Source organism: Antennarius striatus, chromosome 16, assembly GCF_040054535.1.
Source record: "Antennarius striatus isolate MH-2024 chromosome 16, ASM4005453v1, whole genome shotgun sequence".
NCBI lineage: Eukaryota > Metazoa > Chordata > Actinopteri > Lophiiformes > Antennariidae > Antennarius > Antennarius striatus.
Window position 1 is genome coordinate 7,243,297 of NC_090791.1, and position 25,328 is coordinate 7,268,624.

General features: G+C 41.8%; 2 protein-coding genes across 4 annotated transcripts; both read right to left on the reverse strand.

The window, feature by feature from the left end:
- Positions 1-17: 17 nt before the first annotated feature.
- On the reverse strand, positions 18-8,695 carry LOC137609606 (casein kinase I). Of its 2 annotated transcripts, none has more exons than XM_068336732.1 (11): positions 8,456-8,695; positions 5,954-6,044; positions 5,537-5,647; positions 5,110-5,258; positions 4,334-4,562; positions 3,012-3,182; positions 2,672-2,820; positions 2,313-2,508; positions 2,078-2,217; positions 1,930-1,995; positions 18-1,834 (listed from the first exon to the last, which is right to left on the reverse strand). In XM_068336732.1, exons 2-10 carry the CDS (start codon positions 6,027-6,029, stop codon positions 1,963-1,965), a joined length of 1,254 nt encoding a protein of 417 aa, XP_068192833.1. In that variant the 5' UTR covers positions 6,030-6,044; positions 8,456-8,695; the 3' UTR covers positions 18-1,834; positions 1,930-1,962. The 2 variants fall into 2 exon arrangements, with proteins under 2 accessions (XP_068192833.1, XP_068192834.1); XM_068336733.1 differs by lacking the exon at positions 8,456-8,695 and adding an exon at positions 8,035-8,366.
- A 740-nt stretch (positions 8,696-9,435) lies between these two features.
- LOC137609232 (trinucleotide repeat-containing gene 6B protein-like) lies at positions 9,436-24,955 on the reverse strand. 2 transcript variants are annotated; one of them, XM_068336123.1, is made up of 21 exons: positions 24,645-24,955; positions 23,142-23,229; positions 22,485-22,506; positions 21,717-22,157; positions 18,818-21,631; positions 18,490-18,633; positions 18,127-18,317; positions 17,930-17,992; positions 17,557-17,709; positions 17,215-17,352; positions 16,829-17,011; positions 16,498-16,611; positions 16,140-16,338; positions 15,571-15,723; positions 15,229-15,396; positions 14,899-15,012; positions 14,172-14,264; positions 13,056-13,271; positions 12,757-12,827; positions 12,142-12,281; positions 9,436-12,046 (listed from the first exon to the last, which is right to left on the reverse strand). In XM_068336123.1, the coding sequence occupies exons 2-21, from the start codon at positions 23,196-23,198 to the stop codon at positions 11,482-11,484; spliced, it is 6,039 nt and encodes a 2,012-aa protein (XP_068192224.1). In that variant the 5' UTR covers positions 23,199-23,229; positions 24,645-24,955; the 3' UTR covers positions 9,436-11,481. The 2 variants fall into 2 exon arrangements, with proteins under 2 accessions (XP_068192224.1, XP_068192223.1); XM_068336122.1 differs by having other exon boundaries at positions 9,437-12,046; positions 16,498-16,620; positions 24,645-24,954.
- Positions 24,956-25,328: the final 373 nt, after the last annotated feature.

Below are 25,328 nucleotides of genomic sequence, written 5' to 3' on the forward strand. Positions count from 1 at the left end.
GGAAAAGGAGCAAGACCTTGTGAGCAACGTTATTCATTTTTATTACTTCATAAAATATACACAAATACTGTTGTAAATAAAGCGTGTTAAAGAACTGTACAAGATATCAGTACACAATACAGAAAGTGAAATCCCCATCACCTGATGCTCCTACCATTCTCAAATCAAGTTACATTTACCACTGGGTCATGGTGGCCTCTACAATAATAATTACACATACAGTACACGGCTATGTACACATCACTGCAGTTGCATCAGTCGTTTTCAGTTGAATGACATCATTGAGGGCGCTGGAAGGTAAAATCCAAAAAGGTGACAAACTACTGGGACATTTGTTTTTGAAGATGGAATATTGAAAGCCCTATGTTAGATATGGGGTGGAAAAGATTTGAAGCATAAAAGAAACAAAGACAAAAAGCCATGTCTCATAAGATAAAGGAAGATGACATGCAACCAAGATAAAGGAATGAAAGTTTCTTCTGACAAATAAAATCTTAACATAAATAATAAACAATAGAGATAAAAACAATATGCATACAAACACAGAACAAATGAATTGTGTTCTTACACAGGGAGACGCTACACTCCTTGATGCAAGTACACAAACACACACACAATATTTGATGACCCAGATGGCAAAGTAACAGCAGCCAATCCAGAATTTAGGACTTGAATTCCTACAACTGTCAAATCAGCCTAAACTCTGAACCCAGCCCTAATTTACGTCATTAGTATGCATTTTTCTACTTTACATCTTTAAACAAAGAACCACATTTTGGCTTTACATCAAAATAAAAAAAAATATTTACACTGAAGTTAACCTCAAAGAAAAACAAGTATTTTGATGTCCAACCTTCTAAAATGCAACTCGTATCAGAGCAACCCCCCCTCCCTGGTAACCTCCATTAACAAAAGAATAAAAAAGGTAACATTAAGAACTATCATAAAAATTGCAGCCACTATTTCTTAGCCAAAATGGGCAGCTATGGTCTTTCATCAAATACATTGAGAATTTCCTGAGGAGAGTTCCCTCAAGACTGAGTGTTTCTTTGCAATATCTATGGTCATTCTTCACCTTACCCAGTAACAACAAAATCAAAGTAGTACACCCAAGTCAAAATAGGCAAAATAATAAAATGGGTTGTGGAGGTTTTGGTGGCAGAATTTTTAGGGAGAGTACGTCACCGCAAAAATGAAGGGCAAGGGCAAGCAGTAACTCATGACACCAAAAACATTGCTCTAAAACATCACTTACTTATCCCTTTCAAAGTTATTTCTTTTCTTCCGCTATCATCTAACCTACTGCTCCCAATGTCATCATCTTGTAGCTGCTTTCTCTTAAAAAAACAAAAAGGGAAAGCCATAAGCTCCAATTGGAAGGTGACATTTACTGAAATGTAGTTTTTGTGGTGTTTAAAAAACAAAACAAATCATTACTAAGTCTACATCAGACACATAGTTGACCTTAGACAATAAACCGAAAGCTTTTTGCTTCTTTGTTGCCAACAGTTCTTCACATTTTTCAGACAGAAGGTACTGAGAGCATGTTTTCAGGAGTGGGGCAATTAGGACTAACCATGGAGCAACAATGGCGTATTTCTGTCATTTATTTGCTTTTTTGTTGTCGTGGTGGTCCATATTTCTTCAAAAAAGGTTCAAGAGGGAGTGCATCTTGAATGCTGTATGTGCTTCCTTGGATCCTTGAAAGATTTAATGTCATTTCTGAGATATCCATGTGTCCATTGGCAATAATCTTGCTTGTTTTGTTTTTTTAAATAAGACAAAGTAAAAATAAAGGGAAAATATCCTGGAGCGATGAATATACCTTGAAGCCCTGGAACAACAAATGTAGTTATGGTCATTTGGTGGGACAATGTAATTGTGATTAGTGTATTTTTTCCATCACCATTGGAATAAGGAAGAACTCACCTGTCAGTCTGCTCTGCACAGAGACAAAGAATTCTACTTTCCAATGTGCTCAAATGGCACGCTGACCTGCAAACAAAAGGAGATGGAGTCAGCCATGGTTAGAGCACATCACTCCAACAGATGAGTGTTGATTTGAGTGTTTTCTCGCCTGTGATGTGGAAATTCTGGATTGGTCATGACGGGCTGTGAGGTCAGAGGACGACACGTTGGCGGGAGCACCACGATGGAGCCGCATGCTCACCTTCCTCTCCCTTTCTGCACGAGAAATTGCTCGAGGCGAAGTGTTTCCTGAAAGTACGTATTAACATATTGCAGCATAAGTATATTATTATTCTCTTATTAGAAGCCATAGCAGGATTTAGCCAATTTAGCAGGACACTCACCAGACTGTTGGACTCGTGAGGCAGGGTTTGAGATGGCCTGTTCTTGCCCATTCCTGACTCTGTTGGCAGCTCCAGGGTTGGGACCAGGGGGCAGCCCCCGTGATGCAGACCCCCTGGGAGCTCCTCCAATCCGTTCATCCCTCTCATCTCCAGTCCTCCTCTCACGATCCCCATCCTCAGCTGTTCGACTGGCACCCTGAAGGAGAAGAACCACATTAAAACCTTTTCAGTAGCAAACATATACATAAATTAGCAAAATAATAATGTCAGCTTCCTGACAGTAAGACAGTGTGTTATAATTGGCAGCTACAAAAACACAGGTCCATAGATAGTTTAGAAAGGTTTAAATGTAAACTTACAAATTTAAGCATGTTCCAATCAAAGACATAGTCGTAGGAGAAACCCTGACGGTGGAAAAGATTCCTGAAGAGTTGTCGTAAGTAAGAGTAGTCTGGCTTGTCATCGAAACGAAGCGAACGACAAAAATTCAGGTATGTTGAGAACTCAGCTGTAGGAGAACAAATAATAAAAACTGTGATAAGGAGAAACTCCTTGCGAACAACATGAAAACATAAGCTGCATAAATTACATGACATAAGAGTAAGTATTCAATTTGACACAGAGAAAACCAAGCACCACAGTTGCAAGTTGTCTCAGACCTGAAAAGAATCCTGCTATGCCGTTACAGACATTACTTACAAGGGTATCCTTTGCAAAGAACCTCGATGGGTGTGGACATTTTCTTCTCGCTGATTCGTTCATACTTCTGGCGCTTGGTAGCGGCTTTGAGGCCCTGCCAGGGGAGAGACCCCAGGTTGAAGTACATGAGGACATAGCCGAGAGACTCGAGGTCGTCACGTCTAGACTGCTCTGTGGACATTAATTGTGAGAATGTATATATGTGAGAAAACAGGGATGATTGCCTGATGTTATGACAACATCAAGACAGGTAACAAAAGACAGAACTTTACTAATCCCAAAGGAAATTCTTTCCCAGAGATTTCTACAAGGCATATAAACAATACAATAACTATTGTAAGGTGTTACTTTACACTGACAGCTTTTGTTGCCTCTTAATTAAGTCTAGTTAATAAATTGATAAATCAATTTACTCTCAATCAAAGATTTATCAATCTTAAATTATAATCTCACAAAAAGAAAACCCCAGAAGAATAACATGTTTGGGCTGCAATTACTCAACAAGTAATGTTGTAGTAATGTTAAATATTACAGAAAAGTCTGAGAGCACAACACAGAAATAACACAACAACATGACCCCCCCCCCATCTCAGATGGCACTTCCTTATTTTTCCTGCTCCCATGAGCGATTTACCTTCATATCCTTTGCATGAACTACTAGGGTGTGTGTAAACAAGAAGTCGATGCAGAGGGAGGTGGGGATGGTGACAGTAACAGTTTTTATAGAATGTAAAGCTGCAAGTGGCAGCTTCATAGCTGTTTAAAGGTTAAGCACCATTAATCACTCCAGATTTTGAAAATGTCAATACGCACAAAACATATTTGTGACATTCAACAGGCATCTATTGTCTGATAAATTATAACATGTCTCATACTCATTTATCTCAAATATAAACCATCTGTGATGAGTAACATTTTAGATGTTTATAGATTAGAAGCGCAATGACCGATCATCGGGACGACACTATCTCTAATACTTAATACAATAAAGTGAGACCCTAAAATGACAATGTTGGTTCAGCAATTCATATTACTTAATTATTAAAGAAACATATTCCATCTATTTTGATTACGTCACCATTATATTGAGAAAAGATAAAACATTGACTGCGTAATAAGCTTAAAAAGTCTTATTCTGCTGTGTTTCAAGAATACCCACAATTTCTAGAAAGCATTACTGTGAAGGGCATAAAAAACTGCTTGATAAAAAGTGTGTGTGGAAATAGCAGGGTCAGAAGGTGAAAGACCAACAGCAATGCTCCTTAAAGATGCTCTAATCCAATGTTGCACATAAGAAGTGACTAATCTGGTTCAGAGCTTACCAATTCCAAGATGCGTGTTGATGGAGGCATAGCGTGCCGTGCCAGTCAGGTTCTTGTTCTCCCTGTAGGGAATGTGCTGGTGTGTGCGGGCGTCGCGGTACTTTTTGGCCAAACCAAAGTCAATGATGTACACCAGGTTCCCCTTCTTGCCGAGCCCCATGAGGAAGTTGTCAGGCTTGACATCCCGATGGATGAAATTCTTTGAGTGGATGTACTCAATGCGGCTGATCTAAAAAAGGAATGAGGGACAGAATTGGGATGATCAGGTTCTGCAATACACAGCTTAAAATACATCATTAATAGACACAATTTAGAACACGTCATCACATTCTGTGCAATTGTGGGAGCCCTTAGTATGTCAATACTTTGAAAAAACTAAGCGAAGAAAAAAACGGGCAACAGGATACATAAAGACAGGAAACAAATTTCTAGTGAAGTCAGGCTTTAACTACAGGGTCAAACATCCATGTAAAAGGCCAAACACGGCAACTTGGATGCAGTTACAATAAAAAGTGACACATCAATGGAATTAAACATCTAGGCCTTGATTTTAACCTGGATGCACAAGAGGAGAGCAAACATCTAGACTCTAAAAAGCCTCAGGCTATCATGTGCAATGTTGATGAAGAGAGCATCAAAAATAAAAGTCAAGAAGTGCAATGCACAAAACATTGGGAGATAATATGTCTCCATTCCTACATGTAAACCCTCGTCATGTACCAGGATCTGAATTTAAAGAGCCGTGAAATTTATAATTATACAGTTTGACTTCATACCATCTGGTCTGCCAGAAGAAGGACAGTCTTTAAGCTGAACTTCCGGGAGCAAAAGTTGAAAAGGTCCTCCAGGCTGGGACCAAGCAACTCCATCACCATCACATTGTAGTCTCCCTCTGCACCACACCACTTTATTGATGGAATACCCACTAAAACACACACACAAACACACAGTAAGAATGATATTTTACTACACACATTATTATTGGTACAATGAAGTCATTTTTTGTCACAAAAAAATTGTGCAACAACACATCAGAGATTTCTTCTTCTTACTAAGACATCAAAATTGTAACAATGTGAAAGGATTCAAATTCCTACAGTCTCATTGTTTCATGAATTCATCTTCCCAGCAGCTTTAACGGGGTACCCGTATAAAAAAATCTAAATCTGGTAAAGCATGCCAAAAGTCCTATTCGCTGCTTACCTCCTCCTTGCATCATCTTGTAGAACTTGCTTTCAATGTGCAACTGCGGGTGTTTGGTCTTCACACATTCCAGCTTGATGGCTACCTCCTCACCGGTGGCAATGTTGGCACCTGAGAAGTTTCTCACAATTACAATCTAAGCTTTAAGAACCATGGATAATGTACAAGTATTTGCCCAGTGATAGATGAATATGAAGGAACTTTAAGGCTGTTGCCCAGAACAAGGAGGGATATTCATGGAATGGCAGGAATAAAGAGTCTGTCCACAAACTATGAAAAGAATCTTAACAGAGGAGATGCATGAAAAATTATGTGCAACCTTTAAATTTAGCGCAATTAGTGTGTGTTAACACTTACCAAGATATATGTCACCAAAGGAACACTTACCAAGATATATGTCACCAAAGGAACACTTACCAAGATATATATCACCAAAGGAACCACTCCCTATCTTTCGTCCGAGCCGGTACTTGTTCCCCACTCTCAGCTCCATGGTTGCAAGTTGTCACTGCCACCAGAACACAAATAGAGATTATTAGAAGAAAGACACAACAACAAGCTAGCTCATCTGTGTCACGGTTCCATTTCCTCACAAGTAACTATGAAATGTTATACAAACAAATACAACACAGGACAAACAAATACTATATAAGACTATTTATTATCCCGATTGGTAAGATGAGGGATGGCGTACTCGAGAGTCAGCCAGCTGCTCACATGATGATCCGTCAGTCACAAACAAACTGAACTGACCACGTGTTTGAGTGAGAATGTTGCTTGAGCAGAGCGGCCTCCAGAGATACACGATTAGGATTGAAAGGGGGAGGTGGTGCAAGAGAGATCAACAAAAGCAGGGGAGGGAGGAGAGAGAAATACAAAATGAGGGCTACACAGAAATACAAGTAGTTTTGTGAAGCAAAAATCAACTGCTCCATGAGTGCCGAGACTCGACAGACATCGAGTGAACCGAAGTGAATTCAGAGCTGAACTACACGTGATGCCCAAGCAGAACCATCATTTATTTAGTCCTCTCTCTGCTACGCCACATTGCGTAGCCACTCCATAGCAAGATTAAGTCCTCCACTGTTTTGTATTAGTACTGCCAAGGGATGGAAGGCATGAGCAGTCACAGAGCAATGGCTAGGTTTTTCTGTGCCAAGGCCCTCAAACAGTTCTGTGCAATGAATTTCACAAAGCAATGTGCTGCAGAGAACGCATCACTGGAGTGAATCATTCATCACATTTACTTCCTCACCACCATTTGGAAATAGTCTGCAAACAATTCACAGTAGATCCTCTGTCAGTAGAAGTAGGATCTACTGGATGGTAGTTGTTAAACAACTTGAACCAAAAAGTAGTTTCAAGACAACTCTGAAATAACAAAAAGCATGTTCAGACTACTGCACTTTTCTGGACACGCCAACGCAAGTCCTATGAATTTTCTGTCTGACATCATCCTAACCCATATCACAATATAAATTAGCCAGATCTGTCCTAAAACCACTTGTACTTTAACAATGGCTTACAAACTTTCCTCTTTGAACATATGAACCTTTTTAAAAAATTTAAAGAAAACAATTTGCATTGCACTACCTCCATTTCAAGTAAAAATGTCAAATGTATGACGAATAGGCGTTTAGTCTTTGTCAAGTGTAGCTATCGACCTGACAGTCTGTCATACTGGATGTGATGGATGCATCTAGATGGGGGTTAATAAAGGGTTAGGTTTCATGACACCAAGTGCATGTCTCACATGCTGCAGCCTGGGACCCGATTCAAGGAACAACATTAATCACAAGGATACGCATTAATTGCTTCCAATTAATTAACTGGTATAGGGACAGTACCACACTTCTTTAAATTACATTGCCCATGAGGTTTTTCATTTGCATATATTCTCATGTGTTCATTCTAAATACCTCAAGAAGGGAGAACTTGATATTGCAAAGACGAATGGTGAAAAATAAGCACCAAAGTACTGCAAACTTTAATCTATTTTTCCCCAAAGGTGGCCTGTATGATATGAAGTAGTCTGACTACACATGAAATAGTACATTGTGCTGTTATGGTAGTAATCACAAATAAGGCAGTGAGGAAGGAGTCTTGCGTGGAAGTTGTGGTGACAGGATGTCCTGAGGTGGTTAAACAATCTTTACATTCTTGTTATGACCTGAATTACATATGAGATCCTTGTTGTAAGACTAGATATAGCAGGCGTAAGAGGCAAAATAATAAAAATAAACATCTTATTTAAGAGAGAAAATAAAGAGACTTCATTCACATGAAGAACAGCACTGTAGCACCTCTCATACTTAAGCAGCTGTCACTCCACAGTAATCTGTGTTACTAAATACAATCACGAATATCACAAAATCTGCAATAATTACAGTTCAACCACTCAGATTTAAGTTATTTATGATGTCAGCTGACAATCCTCTGTCTTCGTTGTAATTCGATGATGGGGAAATCAGTTGCGAACAACAAGGACAAAATCTTACCTACAAGTATTTCACTCTAGAATTTCCATCAAAGCTTTGACGTTTCAAAGTGTCGAATAGAAAAACTCGCAAAAGCTTTCCTTAGAGATTTGTCCTGGAGGCTTTCACGGTATTTAAATGTTAGCTGCTAAGTGCAAGCTAGCGTTATGGCTCGTAGAAATTCGTTAACGTAATGGTAAAACGGTACTGCACCATTACATTAAAATAGATTGGAATTAAATATATTACACTAGACTATATTTTATAACGTTACCACACTTCTAACCGCACCCTTTAATACGCTGGGCTAGCCTGTTTAGATAGCATCCCTACTACTAGCCCCCTCCCCCTCTCCTGTAAGCCGTGAATACTAGTCTCTGATTCGGCCGAATCAGGCCCCTTTTCCCCTCTGGTTTCTCTGGTTCCCCGACCCACTACTCACCCGATATTAGGTTCGTCCGAGAGCTGGTTCGGTGGAGCTTCTGATCCGATGGTTGTCAGTCGGACAGGGGCCTGGGCAGAGGAGGATGGTAGCGGATTCTGGTGGCTCTCATTCCCCCAGCTCTGAGATCTGACGTCGGTAGAACTCTATGTTGACAGTCCCATAGATGTTCCAGCAGCACGCGCGGCCGTTCCTCTCTCGAGCCTGTCTCCTCCTCTCGTTACTTAACAACGTGACCGCTCACCACGTCGATGACGTCATTCTGTAGCTGTCAGAGCACAGCCGTTTCAGGAAAACGTCACAGTCAGCTTCTCCTTCCTCCAAAGTTAATCATGAACTCATTCTTCCGATTCTGTTAGTCATGATGAGTCACAATAGTGTTCGAAAAGTCTTGTAGGGTCGGCATTTATAAGCGCGCATATCTACTGTCGTGCAGGCTAATAATGATGACAATTTCATTTTCTTCGCAAAAAAGTCTGTCATTGAATTGGTACACACCAATCATCTCCATGATGGAGGGAGTAAAAAATAAATAATAAAATATGAGATAAAAAATTAATAAAACGAAATATTGTATTTATTTTTTAATTCAACTGTAAGCTTTGATCACCAGCTAAGCTCCATTACTGTCACAGCGAATCAGTTGCCTTAATCTAACCCTGTCTTCTGCATCCTCTTCTCTAACGTCAACTACCTTCATGTCCTCTTTCACGATTTCCATGAACCTGCTCTTTGGTCTTCCCAATCAAACCATTCGTCTTATCAATAATCCTACTTAGCTGAGCTTTGTCAGCATGTTAATCATTCCCATACTTTTTTGTTCTTTATACACTTTATGCCACTTAGCTGAAATGGAAAATGGAATTTATGTGAATAGATTTGAGATAAAGACAATAATTTAACAAGATTTTTCTTCTCAACTGTTTTAATTCATTTAAAATTTATCAAATTACTCAATAAGTGAGGCGTATCGTGCTATCCATGTTTTCCCTCTTTTTTTTCCAAATCCATAAACAATTTATTCACCTCAATATTTATCGTTACATTTCTGCTTCTTCCATCCGTCACACGTGATGTCTTCACAAGCATCATCAGTTGGACATATTAAAGATTAAAAGCAATATACTGGTACTTTCATTTCCTATTCTCTACAAATTGTAAATTTGCAAGATTTGTTCATAAATGTGAGAATATTTTTCAAATGTTACAAAACACCTTCAACATTTTTTTATTGTGCTCTTTGTTGAAAGCATTGTATCAGTTTAACACAAAGTAAACTTTTGACAGTGAAAGCGTAAATAATTTCATGCAGCAATGGCTTACTGTGGGATGACGTGGGTGCTAAATGGGATTGGTCTGTGGATACTGAAAGGATGGCAGGTGGACATGCTGGGTGATTTTTCTGTGGATGCGTGAGCGGCTCATAAGCCCATCCCCCCATACAATTTTTTTTTGTCATATTCACTAACATGCACCAAACATGTCTTTTCAGTTACTTCATTATGCAGCGTTCACATGTGTCTCAGCATAATAGGTTTACAACATAAAATTACCCGTATTTAGATTTGGTTTGTTAAAGTAACACAAAATGCATTACAAAAACAACCACAAGGACAGATTTAGAAGCCAATACTTTCATCTTTATTAATCTTGTTCTCATTTCTTTAAATAAATTTTAACTTTGTAAAATCTCATAACGAAAACACTGAACAGGAGTGTTAAAGCCTGTCTTAATTTAAAACGGATACACAACAACAGAACATTAAAAACGTACGGTAACCCTTATTTTGCATCTGTAAACAACCCGTCCCACCCCTCCCCTCCCATTCCACACAGTTTGATAAGATTTGGCATGTACATTTTTTCACAACGCAAATGCCTTCAGCTCCTTGTATAATTAAAATGTTCTTTTATTATTGCAGTTCAGACAATAAAAAAAAGAAGTCTGCTTAAAAAAAACTTCAAATGAGAGAAAAAAGCATTAGTGCCAATATTTTCAAACACACAATCAGCAGTTTACCAAATGCACTCAAACATATTTGTATAGACCTTCTGTATAATAAGCAGCCTTGCCCAAATTATGACAGGCAGTAACCCACACACATTATCCTCACAATCACACGCAAACAACTGGTGGTTTAATCCACTTACTTGGTCTCAGTCTCACTCACTCATGTCCATATAGTGTGTATGATACTGTGCACAGTATTGACACATGGAGAAATGCAACGTAGTCTAAAACTGCCAGCAATTTAACATTTATCACTGCAACAGGAACAAACATGTTCAAGAGAGAATAACAGAGAAAGAGTGCGTGGGACACGAGAGTAGGTCAGCATTTTGAAAACAGAACAATGACATTTTTTCGATATTTTCAAAAAATTAAACCATACATATAAACAAACGGAAAAACAACATACACAGTAAGATACAGTTCTGTTCTCAATCAGAGCTGTTTGCATGTCTTTATATTCGGTCTCCGTTTTTTTTTTAAGGAGATGTGGATGCAAACTGCACTTCAACCTCATGTAGTAGTTTTAAGTTCTTATACGATGAAGGTAATGCTGTTTACAGTGCCCGTCCATCTGAAGGCATGTCTGTATTTGGTGTGTGCATGTGTATGTAAATCTGTTGAAAAGTCCTATTTACTAAGCACATTGCAATCCAGTCAAGTCTTTCAGACCAACTGACTTTTCATTCTATGTCAGGTTTCAAGTCTAAGCAGTTGAAATCTTCATCTGTGGAAAAAGGCTGTATACACATCTAACAGTCCCTGCATTTGTTAATATAATAGCTTAAGTCTGGCCACGAGAATGTGTGTAAGCATGTCTCACATTTCTGCTTTGTGTGTGCACATTAATATGCATACAAAGTAAATGTATGCATTAAGTATGTGTGTGTGTGTGTGTGTTAATCAATATGCATACAATGTGTTTGTAAGTGTGTGTGTGCTATAGTAAGTACATATGTATCCCAGTGTATGTTGTATCAGTGTGTCCTAACCTACACGTTTAGGTGGAGACAACTCAGATAGAATCAGTTCCTCCACCAAGCAGGTCGCCAGGCAACAAAGCAGCAGGACTGTCCATTTGGTGCCTTTCCTCCATTTGTGGTGAACCCCACAGACTGTTGCTGGAGTATCCCGCAGTCATGCCGCCCCAGAGCCCAGACCTTCCAGATTCCACTCCAACAGCTCCTCCCTCCCCTGCCCCATTAGGGCTCCACTGGGAAAATATCCCCAGACCAGGTCCTTGGACCGAAGAGTTTTCCGAAGAACTTCCTGTACCATCGAGACTCTGCCAAGCAGAGCCGGAGGACCTCGAACTACCAATGACTGCTGCTCCACTGTCCCCTCCACCACCACCATTTCCCCCTGAAGTTGTGCCAGCTGCTGTTCGTTCATTCCCTGGGGAGCTTCCTCCACTGCTGGCCACAGCTGTGCCTGTTCCAGATGAACCCTGTGCCCCACCAGCTGCTGCTCCTCCTGAGCTGGTCCCCTCTGTCCCCCCAGCCTGGGAATGTGCAAAATAGCGAGCAACTTCTTCCTCACTCATTAACTCCGCCAGGATTGTGGTGTTGCCTAGAACACACCTGGGAAGAACACACAAGACAAGCCTTTTTAGATCAACGGAAGCACGTTCAATGTCAAAGTATATGAGCGTCACTGAGGTTACGGTTTAGCCTACATGTGCAGTGCACCCTGGGCCTTGGCTGCTTCCTGCCGGCTGCTGTAGCGAATCAGAGCACTGCCCTGAGTCAGGCCAAGATGAAAGGTCAGCAGGGGGCCATGCTGCATGCAGATAGTCTTCAGTGTAGAGCCATCAATCTACAAGAGAAGTTTAGTGGTTATGTGTTAAGCTTTGCGTGTAATAGACTATTATCTGCTATGTGGAGTATTCAACTATACAATCAGACATTGGGCATAAAGGCCTTTGCATTAATTTAGTGTGACTACTTTCATGCTTTATAATCTATTTTGCATTTCCAAATTAAAATCTTTACCTATACATAACTAATCCTTTAGTTTTTATAGAGCAATGTCTGAGTGTTCTGAAAACACCTATTGATTAAATGGCACATCCATCCTTATAATTCAATCAAATGTGGGTCGTGGATCATTACAGATTATTGGCCTAAAACAGACTTTTGGAAAACACAAACAACCACAACACTTTAGAGCTTTTGTAGAAACACTGTTAAACTTTGAAAATGTAAATTTTGCTGCAAAATCCCCAAGCCTTGTCCATATGCTGTTCACTATAATTCTCTGGACTCTTTCTATTTTCTTCTTCACATTTTACCTGAGGTGTCAGGTTGCTTAGCAGCAACCAGCAGCTACCTCTAGAGGCAACACCATCATTCCAAGCTGAGCCTTTAAAAGAAAACAAAAAAACAGAAGAGATGAAAAATCAGAGAGTAAAAACTAAACAACTTGCTGGGATGACAGATAATATTCTGAAGACTGTCTCATTTACCAAAACACAACTTATGTCAAGTTTCTTGCTACTGAAGTAAGATCTGAATCACATCACTGCCAATATTTTCTTTTACATGTTTTACAAGACTATTACACATGTGAACTCTTCTCTGTTAACAGTACCTGGCCCAAATCTTGATTCTTGATTTATACCGCCTCCTCCCCAGCTCCGGGCTAACCTTGGGCCTCCAGTACTCCAAGGGGAGTGCGAGGCCTGCTTCTGATTGGTTAAACCAGGAGGAGGGCGTGGCAGTTGTGAGCTGTTGCGATTGGTCTTCCATAATTTATTTTGTCCAATGGGCTCTGGGGGCCAACTGGGTTTGTACTCAGAGTACTTTACTGAAGAGGAAATAGGGAGGTGGGCGAAAAAGGGGGACACAAGTTTAAACAAACAGACCACAGAAATGGGATCGGAGCAGGCACAGCACAGCTCAGTCAATGTCCTTGAAGAAAAAAACAAACCTGTACATGGCTAAAAAACTGTACAAACCCTATTTTACTTAAAATACAGTGCAAACACAATTTTACCAAATGAACAAGTAAATAGCACAAATGGACTACATAAGATTTAAAAATTAAAATGCAAAACAAAAACAAGCAAGACATTATTTGTGAAGAAAGACCTTAAGAACTAATAGCATACTGAATGTTTAGCGTCACCCTGGGCTTAAGCAGACCTGCTGCCAGACTTAAGCATCAGAAACGTTAAAAAATGTTGTTTGTTTAAATGTAATTAATGTGTTTTGGGATCAAAAAGATGGATCTGTGAGCTATTGGCTATGTGGGCAGTACAGCACTTGTAATTTGACAGTACACACAAGTTCACAGCAATTGCAAGTACGTTTTCATGCAATCACTCAACAAACTAATGTAACATTAGTAAAGAAATTAGTAAAATTTTACTAATGTAAAATAATTCAGTATCCTGAATTAAATGACTGAAAACAGGGTCACCTAGATTATTCATTCAATTGCAAATCAATTGTTAATTGAAATGGCATCCAAGTGTCATGAATTTCGAGTTGAACTCATTGCCTTATTTTTTAAATATTTTTTAAGCTACAGTTACAGAAGGACAGTTTATAGTAGAGGAAAAGCCAACAACGATTTTGATCAAGCCTCAACCAAGACCCCATCAAAAGAGTAAAAGACATCTGTGTTGGGGTGCCGCCAACAGCCAGTCAAAACCACTTGCAATCAGGGCTTACAGATTTTCTGGAGAGTCTCTGAAACATGTACCTGTGGTATGTGCATTGCTGAGGGGACTGTCTGAGGCACTGTAGGGCCAGGCACCAGGTGAAGGCAGCGAGGTGTTGAGGGAGGGGTTTGGCCCTAGAAAACATTAACAGGTTACGTGAAAGCAACAGATTCAGTCATAAACAAGACAAGTTTGCATCGTACAGCTGAACTACAGATAGATCCTGTGGCGAATACTGTCAGACCTTTGCACTATGAATTACCATCAATAAAGGTCAGGATGGCCTCCAGCCAAACCTTGATATTTTACATGACTAAAAAAAATTAGGTTGTAAAACTTAAGTCCATAAAGTTTGAGAAGTCAAAGTGGAAATGTCATTTTCTATTTTATTTTTTAATTTAGTCTGCTAAGTGTTTGAACTCTGAGAGACTTGCTTTGTCAATATTCAACATGTAAAATTTCCGATATTACCCCAGCCATAATCCTTAAGGGAACACATTGCGTCCAGACTACTTAGTGTGATATAATTTATCAGTTACCTTACATTTAACCATACTTATATTAGCATCTCATTCATCAACATCAATACATATAAAAAGCGTTAATTCCATCTTTCAGCTTCACAGCCTTTCTAGGTTATAATGCTTTTACAAACACTAATCTATGTAATTTATCACCAATATCATGCTTTTTTTAATGCTTAAATTATATTTTAAGTCCCAATCTAAAAGCCAAAACTATGCTTATTAAGATATTTATAATAAATACCTATGTTGTCTCGCAGTAACTGGTGGTCAGAGTCGTTGAGGCTAGTCATGTAGGGGTCAGACTCTGGGTCTCCACTACTCTGGATTCCCTTCCAGGGCACCCCAGGCTGGAACTCTGTCATCACAGAACAAAAAAACAAAAACAAAAAGTTTTTACTCATTATACTACATAACCACTGAGAATTTTATTCGAAGACCACAGGATATGACTAAAAGTCAGTGATTGTGTCTGTTTGAGATGCATGCAGAAGCAAAGACTGACGTAAGTGAATTGTCTATTGTTTTCTACCCAATTAGAGATGGCCCTTTAATAACATGCAGCAATACCCACCTGGTGGCCAGCTGGATGTGGCAGGTTTGTTCCCCATTTTACTTCCAGGGGTTCGGTGCCAGTTGTCGGCAGAACCTTGAGGGGGAATTCCCAAACCTTCACTACCAAGAATGTCATACTGAGAGTAAGGGGATCCTCCTCTCACCTTTACAGAACTGGGTAAAGGGCCTTGGGAAAAGGATAAAGAGAGGGAGAGAGATAATGTCCAACATGTCAAAACATACGTTTCAAATCGCTTTTATCAACAGTGGTTCACTTCAAGGTTAACAACAGGCTAAGAAGTGTGCTTTCCTGAAATGTGACTTTTGCCTTTGAAAAAGAAGTGTTACAAACAATCTGTACCATTTTTGTGAAGGGTTGGGTCTGGGGGGGATGGAGCTGGAGAATGTCCCTCCATCATCCATTTAAAGCGGGACTGCTGTCCTCCTGTGTCTTTAATCCCTCCTATCACAGAATTGAGCTCCAGTCCTGATAGATTGCCACCAGGGGCGAGCCCTGACAAGGAGATCAACACTTATGGGCACATTGCTTTTTATCAATATTCAACTCAATACAGCCAAGTCTTGTGTTTCAACTGCATAGTTTGTGGGTTTTTGTTGCGCAAGAAATCCCCATTGTTCACAGGATTAGAAATGTTCTTTAGCAACTTTAGCAATATTTCTTTCACAGGTATCTCGGTGTTTGTCCTGATGTGCTGCTTCAGATAAACTGACAACAATTTAAGAGGTATTCATCAATATCAATTGCAAAATTAAGTACAATTTTGCAAGTCAATGCCAAATCAGGGTGCATATAGTGCAGTAGATTTTCAATCCCATTTTAAATCAAAATGGTCCAATGTTTCCGTTTACATTTTACAAAATGTCCCAACTATTTTGGAAATAGGGTTGTGTTTAGTCTTGTGGACTCACCAGTGTATATCCCTTGTGTTTTGGCATGAAGGTCTGATAAGGGTCCCCCAATCCCAGGATGTGGAAGAGGGTCTATAGACTGTTTGGACAGGCCTCCTCCGAGGTGAGAGGGGGACAGTTTGGAGCCACCTCCTCCTCCTGCAACTCCACCCTGTTGATGCTGTCTCTGCTGCTGCAGAATAGCCATAATTCTTGCAAGCTGAGAGCCATGAGAAAATGGATCACCATCAGAAAAAAATTCAATGAAGTTAGTGGTCATAAATTGTCTTAATGACAGATGGGTGTATACTTTTACTTATCCCAAAGGAAATTCTGTAATTTTGAGATAGAGATAGAGATAGAGCAACAAAATCCTCACCTGCTGTGGGTCTGGCTGCTGCCTGAGAGGGGGCGGAAACTTGCGCTGGTTCTGCAAAAACTGCTGTTGCTGCTGCTGCTGCTGCTGTTGTTGTTGCTGCTGTTGTAACAGGAGCTGACAAGCCTACATTTTGGTGAGAAAAAAAGGCAATCACAGAATGTATAGGTCATGTAGGCTGGTGCTCATATACAGACAACGTGATTATGTTATTAGGTACTTACAGAGATAGTTACAGAGATACATGAAGACAGACAAAAAACAAACAATAAAATATTTATTTCAATTACATAAAACAATTCATCAATAAATATTCTAACATTCAGTCACGCACCAGGTGGAACTGCTGCACGTGGGGGTGAATGTTGCTGAGCATTGCTAGCTGCTGTGGGGAAATCTGAGGGGGGAACACTCCTCCGCTAACGCCACCAACCCCTCCAACACTTCCAACACCGCCAACACCTCCAACCATGCTACCACCAGGAGACGGCATCTGCTTCAGCATAGGACCCGGCACCTGCAAGTTGTAAGAAAACCTTTATATGTATGGATTTTCTCCACATTATCATTGTCTGAAGTCAAAGGAATGTATGAGAGGGATTCAGTTTGTATTGAAAAATCATAAACATTGTGTAAAGTCAACATTGGAGACTCAGGAGACTTCATCTTTCCTAAATATTATTTATCATAACTAATAACACCAGACAGACAGAAACAGACCTGAGCAGACATGAACTGATGAGGCACTTGTGCACGTAACCCTTGGGAGGGATTCATTGGATGCATGCCCTGTTGGTGCATCCCTCGAGGTGGAGGCATCCCTCCGCCACTGCCAACAATTACTCCATGACCACCCATCTGCAGTAGAACAGAAAGCAAAAGTGGAAAAGATTCTCATCAAGCTCCACTGTTTACAGAATTGTTTTAACATACTTAAATTAGCACAACTCACACTTGAATAGAAATTTAACCACGTAGCAGACAGATGACAAATAATACAAAGAGACTGTAACAGTGAAAATGGAAAGTCTGATGTGTCGACAAAAAAACAATTCAACAGACCTTTTCACCATATGGCCCCATATCAACAGGACCTACGTCTTTGGAACTAGGCATGCGGTAACCTCCTCCACCTCTTCCTCCCCTTCGCATTTCTCCATTATAGTCACTCATTCCTCTCTTGTCTATCTTTTTGTCGATGCTGGGGTCGTCACCCTAAGAATCAATACAGTCCATTAGTGACTTCATAATTTTTCACAGAACAGAAACATTCATAATCTGTAGTAATAACATTGTCCTTGTGAATGACAGTTTCAGAAAGTGAGACCTTTTATTATAAATCTTCAGCCAACAAAGTAAAAACAGTTAAGACATTGAAAAAAATAGTTGAGCAAAAACTGAAAAATTTTAAAACCTTTTTTAGGAAAAAACCTACCAGTATCCCCATGTTCGAAAACTGACGTGAAACTGGGTTCATCCAGCTGTCCCCTGTTCCACTCTTTAGGAGAGACATTGACAAATAGTTAAACAAAAATTAAAAATAAAAACTCACTTTAAAAAAACTGCTGCCTTATTATAATGTCCAAAGGAATATGTAAACTTGTTTGTGTGCCCTCAAACCAGTTTCTTTACCTTGATGTTGCCTCTCTTTCCTCCATGAGTCTGACCCCAGCCTCCAGAGTTAAAAGAGGAGCTGCTACCCTGGGAGCCGGTGCTGTTCCAGACCCCTCCACCACAATCCTCTTCCTCATCCCAGCTGGGATGACGTGACACCGCAACGGAGCCTTCTCCCTTCCCACCCCAGCTTTCCATTGACTTGGTGCCTGTAGCAAAATCAGAGTGACTGGTTATGTCAATGTTGGCAGCCATATCTCTATATTTTCTGTTAAAAAAACAACAAAAACACAATGTTCCAATATATTCAAACTGAAAGATACGTAATGACACTTTATTCAAGTCTTTACATCAACAGGGGGAAATTCTGGCCTGACTTACCAGTGTTTGGCGAAGGGTTCCCCCAACCAGATGCTTTGCCAGGATCGTCTGGATCACGCCAACCCGTGGATGCCTCAGCTGCCTGGCCCCAAGCAGCTGTACCGTTATCCACAGACTGTACACCTCCCCCCCACATACTTGGACCTAGAGATTGATAAAACACATTGAATGAACATCATCCTTTAAAATGCAATTCTGACAGCAAGAGTCAATGACGCTGACGTTGATATGATCTTCCTTTGAATATACAATGAGGGACATTAATAAAGTTAACATCGCTGCTACTCAAAGTGATTGCAGTGTGCACACTGGTACACCTTGTGCTTACCAACTCCAGTGTTGCCAGGGTTTGTGTCCCTGTTGTGTTGCATCGTCTGCTGCCTTCTGGGTACTTGTTGCTGTATGATTGTTGGGGCTTGTTGACCATGGCTTTGGTCGAGTGACACACTCTTCTTGTCCCACAAATTCACATTCTTGTTGTTGTAGCGGGTTGGGTCTCCCCAGGCTGAAGTGCCATCATCAATTTCCATTTTGCGACTGATGGACTGAGGGGAGGGCTCTTCCCAGCCACTGGGCTCTAGGGAGTCCCCCCCACCCCCAGAGATTTGGGGAATCGGGCCAGATGTCCAGCCCGAACTTTGGTTCTGATTCTTGGATGGTGGACCTCCACCTCCAACATTGGACCGGCTGTTCCACCCTCCTTGCATGGGACCTCCTTGTGGAAGCTGGCCCTGTGATTGGTGCTGCTGTTGATTTGGGGCTTTAAGTGGAGCCACTTGGCTGTTTGGTATCTGTGCTGCTGTTGCGTGGGACTTGGCATTTCCCCAGTCTTGGTGAGCTTTGCCTCCACCCACATCTCCTCCTCCCCATCCTCCATGTCGAGATCCACCTTCTTCCAAATTACCCCAGGAAGATCCCTCGTCCGAGTTGCTTCCACCTCGGTTTCGCCCATCCCCCCTCCCACCTCCAAGTAATGAGTCTCTATGTCCCCAGTCTCCTCCCCAACCACCTCCTTCTCCTCTTCCAGTCCCCTTCCATCCTCCTTTCCTACTCTGTTTATCCTCAGGACCATCTGCCCACCCACTACCCTGTTCTCCAAAATCCCTCCAGTTACCCCCTCTACCTCTGCGATCCCCCCATTGTTGTTCCTCAGCCCCCCACCCTTTTCCCTGTTGTTCAGGTTGCGGATCGCCCCAGCCTGAAGCTGCCTTTCCTTGTATATCTTCTTTTGGTGTTCCTGTTCGACCAGACATGTGGGGACCACCAGTGGATTGTGCAGCACGATCCCAGTCGTCCCTCGCTGTGGCTGGACCAGAGCTTGTCATGTGAGTGCCAACAGATATTTCATTACTTACTGAACTGCTGATAGACGAGTACTCTGGGCCACGACTAGTGGTAGTATTCAAGGTTGCTGATGAAAATCCAGAGGAAGATGAAGTGCTTCTTTCATTTCTATTTCCTACACTCCTTGTGGTGTCCAAATCCCAGGCCACATTCTGTCGGACCTGGGTCTGCCCCCAGCCTGTGTTAGACAGAACCCTTGGATCCAGGTCTGTTCGCTCAAGCATGCCGAGTAAGGCCACATCAGCATCAGAGGTCTTGAGAGAATTTTGACTTGTAGATGGAGCTGCCTCCTGTTGCTGCGTGCCATTACTCCCTACTTCAAAACTTTCAGGTATAGAACCTCCTCCACTTGAGGATGAGGGTCCCCCTCCTCCACTGCAGTCATCTTGCTCACTCCAGCTCCCAACTATGCTGTCCCCACTTTCTATCCCTTTCTGATTGTCCCATGCTTTTGTCATAGTTGCAAACTTTGGTGAAGCAGAGCCCTGCAAGACGCTGCCACCAACACCCACGCTGCCCCCACTACTGCTGCTGTTGCTGCTCCCATCGCCACCTCTTCCAGCTCCTATTGCTAAGTTACTCAAACTTGAACTTCCTGCTGTGCCAACCCACTCTGCTTCTGACCTACTTCCTTCCCACGCTCCCTGAGATACCACTGGGGTATTTGAGCCACCATCATCCCTGCCCCACCCTGACTTATCACCCTGGCTACTTATGCCCCACACATTCCCTTCCTGGCCCTGAGCTACAGGCCCACCTCCATCCCATCCATCTGACTGTGAGGCACCTGCACTGAGATCAGAGGTAACTGGAGGCATGGACCAAGAAGAAGAGGCAGCAGAGGAGGAGGAGGAAGTGGAGGAGCCGGAACGATTACTACTCTCTTCCCCTTCAACACCAGCAACTAGAGAGCCCCTCTCATCACAGTCTTCTTGATTTGGTCCTGCTCCTCTGGCTTCCTTGCCAGAATCTAAATCCAGCCCTAGGCTGCCTAAGTGCTGCTGCTGTTCTACACTCATTCCTCCCACACCTGCCTCGGTGTGCTGCTGATGGAGACCAGTTTGATTCACAGATGAAAAAGAAGAGAGGAGGGTGGTGTTGGCAGAAAATGAGGAAACTGAAGTAACGGACGAATGTAGTGGAAGGCCATCGCTCGCTGAAGTTGATGTCCCTGTCGACACCAGGGCAGGCCAAGCAGAGGGGTTCATGTCGGGGTCGAAATTGGCACCAGGGAGATTACTGCTGCCACCCACGAGGCTCTCCTGAGCCCCAGGAAGAAGATGGGATACTTTGGAATTGTAAAATGCTGCTGATCCTAGCCCTTCCTCCACCTGAGAGGAAGTGGAAGAGCCCCACACACCACCACTTGACTGTACACATTCATTAGATGAGGAATTGGAGGAAAAAGGAGAAGAACAAGGTGAGGAAGGATTGTCCATGTTCCCTGCTCCTCCTCCTACCGCTGCTGCTGTTCCACCCTTCTGCTGGATGTTTTTCTCGCTCCATGAGGCACTACTATTGTTGTTACTGGGGCAGTCTTGGTCCTGCTCCCTTCCTCCAGTTCCATCAGATTTCAATCTGGCCCCATCCAGGATGCTAGGCCAGTCCCCCATGTCAGTCCCATCCACAATCATCTTTCCGCTGCCCTGAGAAGAAGACGAGCTGACAGAGCCTGCCCCCCATGTGGAATTTGCATAAGTTGAAGTAGTAATATTTGAAGAAGATGACAGAGCAGCGACACATAATGAGGATGAGGAGGAGTTGGGGGGTGAAGCAGAGGATGAACCCATATTGGAATCTATATGGATAAAAAATAGACCATTTAATGTCAACATTAACAACACACACATTGATTTGCTTTTAGTTATGAATGATCAACCCACCTGTGCCTCCAGCTGTGTTTGCATTAGGGTTTTCTGCCCCCTGTGAAGAAAGGAGTTGGGTTGCACCCCAGCCTGTGCCTCCCCCAACCCCTCCAGCACCTGCTTCCCCTGCTCCACCCCCCATCAACATGGAGGACAGTGGTGGCTGGCCCCTCTTCAGTAGCACTTTATGGTCCTGCTGGCAGCGAAATCTTGGTGGAACCTCTCTGGACATGTATCGCTGCTGCTGGGAGGTCTGGCTTCCAGAAGAGGAGGAGGAGGGCTGTCCGTTGGCCACAGCAGTCCGCTGCTTTGCATTGTTCCCACCACCAGGAGGAACTTGTGCAGAAGCACTGGCTGCACCAGGACTGGGGGATGAGGGGGTAACAGGGCCAGGGCTGGGGGACACTGAACCTGGGGTATTTAATGGTTGGGAACAGGATGGCTTTGCTGATTCTGGCACTGAAATGTACAAATAAGAATTATTGGAATAACTATGTGATTAAAAGTGTAGAATGTGATTATTCTACTCAGCTGCTGATAGAATTAAAAAAATCTGAAACCAACACTTTAAAAAAAAGTGACTTAAGTGCACAGACGTGTTTTGACTCTTTGCAATACATCACTGCAGCATTATGATACATGTAAGTTATTATAAAAGCAGCATATACTGGTTTAAGTATGCTTATCAACAATAAAAACAGCCATAAAATTGAGTTCATCATCTCAATAGTATTGTTAGTACAGCTAATAAAGACTGAAAACAAATAGAACGGGGAAAAAACATACCTTTGATTTTCTGCTCTGACACCTGAAAGAAAAATAATGAGCGAATCAGATAAAAACAGGAGATAAAAAAAGGCAACAAGAAAACCATAGAGCCGATTATATATATATCCATATCGGCCTACAAGTGTCATCTTGCTACTGGAACTGAAAAATATACACAAATTCCTCATTAATCGCGGTTAATGCATTCCAGGAACCACCCGCAAAAACGACATTCCGCGATATAGCGACAAACTTTTTTTTTAAATTATTAGTTGTAATTTAAGCGCTTATGAACCCTCCCCATGCGGATATTAAACCACCTTCTATCTGTATTACCTTTTCCCACACTCTTCTAGACTGTTTAAAGCACTTTTGGGTCTCAAGGAAGTGCACTGCATTCCGAGACTCACAGAATGTAGCGCACTTCCGCATGCCGTCAGCCAATAGTTTGCGCGTACGGTATCGCGTGACTACCTAATAAAAATCAGCGACTTAGTGAAGCTGTGCGTGTTGATGCACGAGGGATTACTGTACCTGTATCTCCCCCCAAAGAGCTGTAACCCTCTAATACCTAAATAGCTAGTTAAATTTTACTCATGGAAATGGAATTATGACTAATATTTGCTGCAAATTAACATCGCCCCATTCAACTGTATGTTCGTGGAGACATTTTACCTTCTGAGAGGTTTCCTTTTTCCTTTTGTCGTCTTTCTTCTTTTTCTTGTCTTCCATGAACTACTGTTCCCTTTCCTGATTATCCTGTCTGTCAAAAGAAATGTGCATATTCAATTACTTATATGTTTATATTATGTAAAAGAAATTTCCTATATAATTTCCTATCCCCATAGTTGTTTACAAAAGTTAACACTTTTCAGAAACACATCAAGCCTTTTGCCTCAAAATGTGTTTCATCAGTTCACAGTCAACTGTTTTCCTCCAATGTTGATGTTGTTAGGACTGTAATGTTAACCAGGAGCAGGAAGCCCTTGGTAGCCTAGCCTCCCGCTGCATAATTCATTAACCAGCAAACAATTGCAATTCCAACCATCAGACAACACAGGTAGCAGCAAAACAAACAAGTGAATTCAAACATGTTTGAACAGGCTGAACTCCACTGTATTGCAGAGGAGACTGCAATGGAAGCTTGATGAACTGAACATTTGCTTAATGTGAATAATGTACATGTCTGGATATGTCGGGTAGGTTCTTGGAGACTCCTGGCGTACCAAAAGTAAACCTATTAGATGACGTCTATGGAAAACAAAACATACTACTGGGGCTTGAGAAAAAATATGATTAAAGGAGGAAATGTAAGGGATCCAAATAACATATATACGTAGAGGTAAACACAACTAGGCCTGGTGTTTCTGCGACCTCAGCTACATTTTATTATGACCATGTCACCCCGCGCTAACCAACACTAGCTGGATAATTAGTGCATTTAATTCATTACAGTGCACCAAATAAGCGAACACCGATATCGTGTTTAATAATTACTTTGAGGTATTTATTATTAACCGTGTCCAGCAAATATTTACAGTAGCATTTTGAAAAAACAGACCCGAATTTATGCAAATATTCCGCCAGTCTACAACTGTGCAGCTTCAAGGTACCGCCATAATAGCTTCACTCGGTAAAGAAATTAGCTAATTGTAGCTAACAGTAAACAGCTAATGAGCTCCGTGCTCCGCCGCGAGGAGCGGGAGGGTCGCGACGTGTTAGCCGTCTACGAGCTGGGCGCGAGCGGGGGGCTCGCGCCGCGGTAGCCGTCCACAAGCTGGGGGCCTCCGCCGCTCCGCCGGACGAGTTCAACAGCTACGCACTTGACTGCAAACAGAACAAGCACGTCGTCTCATCTCACAACATGCCTCTTATTTTAAGGCATGGTGTAATTCATTTACCCACCCACAATTTATTGTCGTATTTCTTAACTTCCCTACGCCATAACCAAGTCAGTGAAAACAGCGAGCTGCTTCATCAGTTATAACGGTCGACAGAGCCTAATTAGACGACGAACTTTAGTGACGTTTCTTTAGCATTAGGCTGTGTAGCGAGCCAGGCTGTATTAAAACTGAAACCGAATGCTACTCGTTCTCTAAATGCGTCGAATGAGAATACTAATTCGCATAAAAGAATGCGGATGTATTAAAACACATGGCGTTCGTATTGAATACTCACCTCGGGAATCACATAGGACATAAAGTGCTTCTGTGCAAAAATTCTTGCAGACCTACCGCTAGCAGGCTAGCAAAGTAGTTAGCCTAGCGAGCTAGTTCTTCGAGGCTTCCGAGGCTAAATTGTATAAGAAATGACATCACCGAGAGGCGAAATGCTATTCGTAGAAAAAACGAGGAAAGGCGAGTATCGTTAAGAGTAATTGTGGTTTTCAAGCTGTAAACAGAACATGCATAACCCCTTGATGACTGTCTGACGCTCTATGATCAGTTAGTTTACTATCGGCCATTTTGCTTCTGTGTGAAGGTTTAGCCAGCATATGATATCACCAAGCTGGTTGTTGATTCGAGAGGGGAGGAGGAGCAGGGCGCATGCCGGCACATCTCCACCAGAGGGCGCTATGCGCCAGCCGCTCGCTGTGAGTAAACAATGGGCGACGTTACCTACTAATGACGACGTGGCCGTTTGGTAAAACGATCTCTTCCCTTCGTTACAATTTTGAAGCAACATCTTGAACACGTGTGGTCAAGGTGTGTACACTGCTATGTAAAACTATCATTATCTGTGCTAGAACTAATTAAATAATTTTATTGATATTTTATCGATTTATTTTGGTCTGATTTATCCAGATGTTGAATGTTATCCAACTTTCAGTGGTGATACAGAACACATGGCTGCATTCATAAA